Source organism: Caretta caretta, chromosome 3 (assembly GCF_965140235.1).
Source record: "Caretta caretta isolate rCarCar2 chromosome 3, rCarCar1.hap1, whole genome shotgun sequence".
Lineage (NCBI taxonomy): Eukaryota > Metazoa > Chordata > Testudines > Cheloniidae > Caretta > Caretta caretta.
In genome coordinates, this window is record NC_134208.1 from 4,126,871 (window position 1) to 4,135,498 (window position 8,628).

General features: G+C 50.9%; 1 protein-coding gene across 1 annotated transcript in view; it reads left to right on the plus strand.

Moving 5' to 3' along the window:
- The window catches only part of CIMIP2C (ciliary microtubule inner protein 2C), a 45,752-nt gene extending 37,639 nt beyond the window's left edge, over positions 1 to 8,113 (plus strand). The window contains exon 4 of the mRNA XM_075126283.1: positions 3,153 to 8,113. Within this exon, the coding sequence (XP_074982384.1) occupies positions 3,153 to 3,297 (145 nt within the window). The 3' untranslated portion in view covers positions 3,298 to 8,113. The remainder of the gene's footprint in view (positions 1 to 3,152) is intronic.
- Positions 8,114 to 8,628: the final 515 nt, after the last annotated feature.

Genomic DNA, 8,628 nt, shown 5'->3' on the forward strand with positions numbered 1-8,628 from the left:
TCAGCAGCCCCCCATCCGCTCCTCCCCTCCAGCCCCCAGCGCCTCCCGCCCACCGGCAGCCCTGCCGATCAGCGCCTCCCCCTCCCTCCTCACGCCCACCACAATCAGCTGTTTCGCAGCGTGCAGGAGGCTCTGGTGGGGTGGGGTAGTGAGGGCACGGCCAGCTCAGGGGAGGGTGCGGGAAGGGGTGGAGTGGGGGCAGGGCCTGTGGCAGAGCCGGGGGGGGTTCAGCCGTGAGCACCCCCCGACACACTGGGAAGTTGGCGCCTGTAGTCCAGCCCCGGAGTCGGTGCCTAGATACGGAGCCGCATGTTAACGTCTGAAGAGCCACATGGGGCTCCGGAGCCCCAGGTTGGCCCCCCTGAGCTAACGGTTCCTTTTGGCCTTAACACGGATGGAAGCAAACATCTGCTGGAACCAGGATGTTTTAGAGACATGTGGTTCGGTCATCTGATCATTGAGTCACGGAGCCGTTACAGCCGTGCTTTGGATTAAGGCTTCATTTATAAATAGTTTATGAAGTGCTGATAAATGATTAATAGATGTTTTAATAAACGGGGCATAGATTATAAAGCCAGAAGGGATCACTGTGATTATCTGGTCTGGCCTCCTGAATAACACAGACCCCAGGATTTCCCGGTATTAATTCTTGCTTGAACCAGAGCAGATCTTTTAGGAAAACATCCAGTTTTGATTTAATAATTGCCAGTGATGGAGAATCCACCACGACCCTTGGAATTGTTAATCACCCTCACTGTTAAAAATGCCCCTTAGTTCCTGTCTGAACCTGTCTAGCTTCAACTTCCAGTCACTGGATCTTGATAAACCTTTGTCTGTTAGATTCCAGAGCCCTCAACTGTCAAAATTCGGTTCCCAATGTTGGTACTTATAGACTGTGATCAAGCCACTCCTTAGGCCTTTGTTCATCCCTCCAATTAATTGTTATGAAGCCTGGCAGGTCATAAGAACATAAGGACGGCCATACTGGGTCAGACCAAAGGTCCATCTAGCCCAGTATCCTGTCTTCTGACAGTGGCCAATGCCAGGTGTCCCAGAGGGAATGAACAGAACAGGGAATCATCAAATGATCCATCCCCTGTCGCCCATTCCCACCTTCTGGCAAACAGAGGCTAGGGACACCATCCCTGCCCAGCCTGGCTAATAGCCATTGATGGACCTACCCTTCATGAACTTATCTAGTTCTTTTTTGAACCCTGTTATAGGCTTGGCTTTCACAACATCCTCCGGCAAGGAGTTCCACAGGTTGACTGTGCGTTGTGTGAAGAAATACTGCCTTTTGTTTGTATTAAACCTGCTCCCTATTAATGTCATTTAGTGACCCCTAGTTCTTGTGTTACGAGAAGGAGTAAATAACACTTCCCTGTGTACTTTCTCCACACCACTCATGATTTTATAGACCTCTATCAGGGCATCAACAGATTGCTTAGTACCATCTATAACATGCACTGCTTCTATAATGTCTATTGATCATTTATTAACCCTTTAGTAGCCATTTAGAAATAGAATGTTACTATGACATACTCTACCTTGAATGGTCCCTTACAACATGTGCTTACTACTTATGCTAAACCATCCGTTCCACCTTGTATTTAGCTGACACTCGCAGTACCTTTCCCAGACCCGAGGAAGAGCTCTGTGTGGCTCGAAAGCTTGTCTCTCTCACCCTCCAAAGTTGGTCCAATAAAAGATATTACCTCCCGCACCTTGTCACTATGAAGCAAGACCATTATTAGCATGCAGGTTCCTAACATGTTAAATGTGCAAGCTAGTTCAGAGCCATGATAATGTTCATTGTATTGCCTGCCTCAAGTATCTTTTAGTTCCAAAAATCAGACCCCACCAGACTGTAAAGTCTCCAAAAGTCACACGCAATAACTCTCTGTGCTCCAACATCCCGTCTAGTAACAAAGTAAGAATATACATTAATTTTTTAAACCTAACCAGTGTCCCTTAAGTGAATTGACACAACAAGTATTAGAGCTAAGTGGGTCTAATATTTATTTAATTTTCTTTCTTTATAGAGGAATTAGAAATTATTATCTGACAGGAGCACTGTATCTAAGTTATTATCTGCAAAAAAACCAAGAGTTTTCAGGTGCCTAAGTAGCCTTTGGAATCACGATTAAAGTCCGCCCCAAAAAATCTGAAATGGTGCCCCTGGGTTAGAGCCCAGAAGGGGATACCTTGATAGTCAGGTGCACTGCAGATTCACATCCTGTCTGGCAGCACTGTAACTTGCCATGTAGACAAGCCTAAAGGAATCAAGATGAAGACTAGGCTGGGCTGATTTTCAGCCCCTTCAACATGGATGTTGCCCTTGGAGAGTGTGAATTGTCCCGTGTCTTCACACCGGCCGCACTGCAAAGCCTGACCTGAGTTACTGTGTCCTCACTGGCCCCCCGCATCCCATGTGCGTTGCAGGCTCTCCGGCAGGGCACATCCCATGGGTCTTTGCGCGCAGGAAGCTGAGCCGCTCTGTGATTCTTTCCTAGGGACCTGTGGGAGAATTTGTCTGTCCTTCTGGGCACCCAGGCTGCATGGGGGGAGGCACTGGAGGACTGGCAGCGTTTGAGTGGGTGGGTTGCCAGCTTCAGTGAAAGCAGCCCCCGGGGCTCTAACGCACCCCCCGAGCTAGCCCAGGTTGAAAGGACCGGATGGAGAGGGCTGTGTGTGTAGATGGAAGGGGGGCTAGGGCCAACACCCGAGTGAGCGCTGCATGCCATCTCTGAGTAGAATTAAATGGGAGGATACTCAGGGCTGTATGGGTGTGTTTGTGCAAGCAGATACACACATAATTTACCACCTGCTGTTACACACACACACACACACTCTGGTCCTCCACCAAGTGTGATCCAAGAGCGCTTGAGAAGATCCATGGGACTCCAGCTGCGATAGCCAACTGGATTTCCCTTTCCAACCCGCCTAAGCATTTTTGCAGTTAGGGCCAGACTGTGCAATCGTTATTTACACCAGTGAGCATGTACGCACCCTGGTGAACTCACTTGTGCAAGGCTCCATGTCTCCCCTGCTCACCCTTCCTCTCCCATGGGACACATCTGGGGCAGGGCTGAGCTTTCGGGGGCTGATCCCCAGCCATGTAACCCACGTTCTGCTCTTCTGCTTCTCCTCAGCCCGCCTCTGAGTGCGAAGACCCAATGGCATTTATTCCGCGTGTCTCCAGAGAATCTGCGGACGTACCAAACCTTCCCCTCAGGGAAGAGGGTGACCTCCCAGGAGAGAGAAGTCAGAGACAGCTATTTTGAATACAGAGCATAAGGAGAGAGGTTCCCCTTCTACCGCCGGTTCCTAGATGAGGAAGGAACGGTGAGAAATAAAGCACTGGGAGTTAGCAACCCCCCTGGATTGTCTCTCCAGGCTGTGGCTGTTTCTAGACAGGACAGCTCTTTCGTTACCCACCTGCAGTGCAAGGAGAGGCTGTGCGTGTGGCTGCAATAAGTCCCAGACCATGCGCCTGCCACTGTAGATGTACATTTTACACAGAGATAAAGGACAAGTGGGGTGTGTCCTGAACGCAACAGATTCAGCAGCTGTCGGTGAGAATGTGGAGGCTCAGCTCTGGCTGGCACAGCCTTCTATTGTCCTCCCGCAAGATGGGGATCAAAGCAGAAGCTCCGCCCTCAACTCAAACTGGTCCAACAATCCAGGCTCAGCTCTTTTGTAAGAGGCACCGCTCACAGCAGGTGGGCAGGCCTCCATAATAGGTTTTCCTCTCCTCTTCCTCACATAGGTTTTTGGCAGAGAAATAGTTAATAATGCTGACAATTAAATGGTCACCATTAGGCTTCAGAGTTAACACCCACCAGCGTAAATAGAACCATTGACGCTTCTCTCAGAGTTGTTGTTTCAGGCTCTCTGAGGACTCAGGGTCACAACTGGATGCTTTTCTACTCCACTATAAGGGCCAGAGACTTGTTTTTAAATGAAAGCTTAGATTCTGGAGCAAAGAGGGCAGGCAGCAGGGAAACAGACTCCTTTTCCAACCCCCTGGGAGAACTATTTATACAGAGGATATAAGAACTGGTTTCTGTTAATTGTTCTTCCATGTTTTGTAAAAAAGTAGTCCCTCATAAACCTAAGAACCAGCGTGCAGCCTGTTGCTGCTCTGATCCGCAGCCTCAGGCCAGACCAGGAACCAGCATAGTCTGACGAGCCCACCTACTGCAGTGCAGCCCCACCGTCAGTTTACTGTCAGGTTCACAGGGTGAAATTCACCAGCCCCAGGAACTCCCACCTGAGCACATAGGGCTTGTCTGGGCCGTCTGTACGAGGCCAATTTCCCCCTGGATGAACAGTGAGAGTAAAGCAGCAGAAGTGTTGAAAGAAGATGCCCCAGAGATAGGCCCACACCCCCCTTGGCTGTGAGCCAGGGGTCCCATTAACTTAAGCCTTATCGCTCTTTTTTGGTGCTATTGCTCATGATGCATGCTGCTGTCTTTCCCAGGCAGGTCACAGATTCAGAGTTCCTAGGGCTAGGAGATCATCTAGTCTGGCCTCCTGTGTCGCACAAGCCAGAGAATTTCACCCAATTCCCCCCATCCTGAGCCCAGCAACTGGCCCTGGCCCTGCAACCAGGCCACCAGTGAGGATCTGAAGACATGGAGAGATGGACAAGCTGCTGCTTCCCTTGGGAGTTTGTTGGAATGGTTAGTCGCCCTCCCTGTGGTCTTATTTCTAATTTGAATATGTCTGTGTAATGCGGGACATTCCCCCCACTGTCTCCCGCCCCAGGACTCTGGCAGCTTCCCACAGGGATCTCCCTGCTCCTTGTAAATCCTAGCTCCGTGCTCTCGCTCGGGAGCCTTCCTTGATCCAGCCTCACTCCCCCAGGCCCTACTCAGAAAGGGCACTCCCCAGAACATAAGAATGGCCAGACTGGGTCAGACCGAAGGTCCATCTGCCCAGTATCCTGTCTTCTGACAGTGGCCAATGCCAGGTGCTTCAGAGGGAATGAACGGAAGAGGGCAATTATCAAGTGATCCATCCCCTGTCGTCCAGTCCCAGCATCTGTCCCCTTGTCAGAGGCTTAGGGACACACAGAGCATAGGACTGCATCCCTGAGCATCCTGGCAAATAGCCATTGATGGACTGATCTTCCCTGAACTTATCTAGTTCTTTTTTGAAGCCAGTTATACTTTTGGCCTTCACAACATCCCCTGGCAACGAGCTCCACAGGTTAACTGTGCGTTGTGTGAAGAAATACTTCCCTCTGTTTGTTGTAAACCAGCTGGCTGTTAATTTCATTGGATAAACCCTGGTTCTTGTGTTATGTGAAGGGGTAAATAACACTTCCTTATTCACTTTCTCCACATCACTCATGATTTTATAGACCTCTAGCATATCCCCCTTAGTCATCTCTTTTCTCAGTTGAAAAGTCCCAGTCTTATTAATCTCTCCTCATATGGAAGCTGTTCCATACCAGACCTAATCATTTTTTTGCCCTTTTCTGTACTTTCCCCCAATTCTAATTTATATTTTTTGAGATGGTGAGACCAGAACTGCACGCAGTATTCCGGGTGTGGGCGTACCATGGATTTATATAGAGGCATTATGTTATTTACTGTCCTATTATCTATCCCTTTCCTAATGATTCCCAGCATTCTGTTTGCTTTTTCGACTGCCGCTGCACATTGAGTGGATGTTTGCAGAGAACCATCCACAATGCCTCCAAGATCTCCTTCTTGAGTGGGAACAGCTCATTTAGACCCCATCAGTTTATATGTATCGTTGGGATGATGTTTTCCAGTGTGCATCACTTGACATTTATCAGCCTTGACTGTCACCTGCCGTTTGTTGCCCAGTCGCCCAGATTTGTGAGTTTGGAGTGAGACCGAGTTCACAGCTCTGGTTAAACAGCCAGCGCTCTGATCCCCTGCAGCTGGGGTCAGTCATTACAAGGGCGACTCCATCATAGTCAGCTTGTGACAATCTGGCTTCAGCTGCTCACCACTGGTTCTTCTTGTGATTTTTTTTTCTGCTAGATTCAAGAGCCCTATAAGTGCTCAATATTTCCCCTCCAGGGAGGTACTGGTACCTTGGAATCGAGTCACCTTTCAATCTTTTTGCTGAGCCAAACAGCTGGAGCTCTTTCAGTGTATGTCTGCACTGCAATAGACACCAGTGGCTGGCCCGGGTCAGCTGACTTGGGCTTGTGGAGGTATAAAACTGCAGTGTAGACATCCAGGCTCAGGCTGGAGCCTGGGCACTGGGACCCTCCCCGTTGGAGGAGCCTGTCTCAGGAAAGCAGACACATTTGTACAAGGCTAGATTGTGTCTGCTTCAAGTCACACACACGCCACGCAGCAAAACTGGCTCTTTCACTGTAAGGATTAAGTCTGAGACTTGGAAAGGAGCCCAGAGGAGGGCCCAACTCCCATTAACTGTCAATGAGATTGAGGCACCCAACTCCTCTAGGTGCCTTTGGAAATCACAGTCTAAAAATAAAGACACTGACTAGTGCCCACACTGTGTAACTGAGCATCTCCTCTGCTCCAGGCAGGGCTCCAGGAGTCCTGGTTAGTGACTCCAGGAGTCATGGGGCAGGCTGTACTGGGAGGTGTAGGCAAGGGGGCTGGCTTGCAAGGGACAGTCATGAGCATCTGAAGACATGAACTGAAGGCTGCCAGCCACTGAGCTATACCCTGTACTAAGAACTTGTTGCCCACCAAGGCTCCCCAGGTTTTTAGTGACAGTTGATTGATGTTACATCCCTGCTCTGCTGCTCTCAAACAGAGCCAGCTCAGGGCCTGTGTTCTTCTAGAGTCTCATGTAAGCCCGAAGGAGGCAAGAAGCAGCATTGCCAGCTCCAGCAATAGTTGCTGTCTTTCTCCAAGCCCCAGCTCCTGGAGTCAGGTGATCATGTGAGACACTCAGCTTTCATTTAAAAAAAGAAAGTCAGTTTCTAGTTCCCGAGACTGAAAAGGCAAACTCTAAAGGCTCAAAAAGCAGAAACCAAATAAGCCCCAGGGTGTGTTTTGAGAAGCAGTCTCATGCTTCGTAGGCCAGGCATGATTTTAGGGGCCCTGACTCATGATTTTTGAGCACTTGGGGTTTGCAGTATTGAAGAAGCTTCCTGTTCCTCTCACACATCTGCACAGCACCCATTCTTACCCCGGGGGGCACCAGACACCCCAGGGGGGCAACCATGATACTGGCCATCAGTGTCAGGGATATCGACCCTGATAACGGGGCTAATGTCAGAAACTCCTGTTCCCATTTCTTGTTAGCATAGCTCTGCTGGAGCCTTAGCACAGGGCGGGTGAGGGACCAGTCCCCATCACCCTTCCACACCAGCCTGGGAAGCACAAGCCGGGTGTTCCAAAAGGGCATCTCCCCCTCTGCTCTGGGAGGGCTTGGGGCTCCCTGAGGCAGGATCTCCGCATTGGCATTGCTTCCAACCGGAGCCTTGGGCTAGAGGGCACGGCTGAGCCCTTCCCTGGGAGCCATACACAGAAATCCATCAGAGGTACTTAGCTGGCCCCTTTCCCATAGTATCTGAGTGCCCCACAATCTTTAAGAGATCATTATGGTTTGGGTTAACCCCATGAAACTGCTGAGGTTAACAGTCACCTTTCCGTCAGGTGACATGTATGAAATGATACAGTTCCCAGGATCGAGGCACAACTGGGCAGAGGGGTGTTTGCTGACTCAGCGTGTCTGGGCGGGAGCGGAAGGCGGAGAGGGTCAGACAGCACAAGGAGCCAGACACACAAAGAGGGAGGGGGCCGGCGAGTAGGAAAAAGCAGCCACAGCCTGCAGAACTGGAGTGTGGGAGGCATAGCTCAGTGGTTTGAGCATTGGCCTGCTAAACCCAGGGTTGTGAGTTCAATCCTTGAGGGGGCCATTTAGGGATCTTGACAAAAATTGGGGGTTGGCCCTGCCCTGAGCAGGGGGTTGGACTAGATGACCTCTTGAGGTCCCTTCCAACCCTGATCTTCTATGGGAGAAGCCTGGAGAGGTTTGGGGTCGGAGCGCTGGTGCTGGGAGCACGGCAGCCGTGTCCTGCTGTTTGGTGCCTCCTGGGCTTTGTACACGGCTTTGTACGTTCTTTGTAAATAAAGAGGATTGTGCCACAGGTACCAGCCTCCTGCCTCAGTTTCTCCTCCCAACTGGAACAGCCCTGAGGACCCTGAACTTTCATCAGCTCTGGGGACCCAAGGGATAGCCCTCTTTACCCTCCCAATGCCCCGTGTGACTGGGGTGACATAGCAGGGTCTGTCCAGCCCACCCACAGCTACTCTGGCCCTCCTCATGACTCACTTGTAGTCTCCCTGTCCCGGGTAACAGAGAGTCGCCCAAACAATAGTCCAGGTCTTCAGCCCGACTCTGGGCCCAACAGTCCGTACGCCGCTCGGATCAGGGACCTTTCACACCACCTTCTGAAGCTCAGATCTGCTGGCAGCCTCCCTGGGCCACTTCCCACCTCAGCCTGTCTCCGGGCCTTTTCCCCAGCCCCTTCGTGGGCTCACCCCTCCCCAGGCTCGGCCCTATTCTGTACGGCTCTGGAGCAGAGCAGCGTCCCCTCCAGACCCAGCTCCTTGGTTGCCTCTCCCGTAGTTCTCTCTGCCCATGGCTCTTTGGTCAGAACCT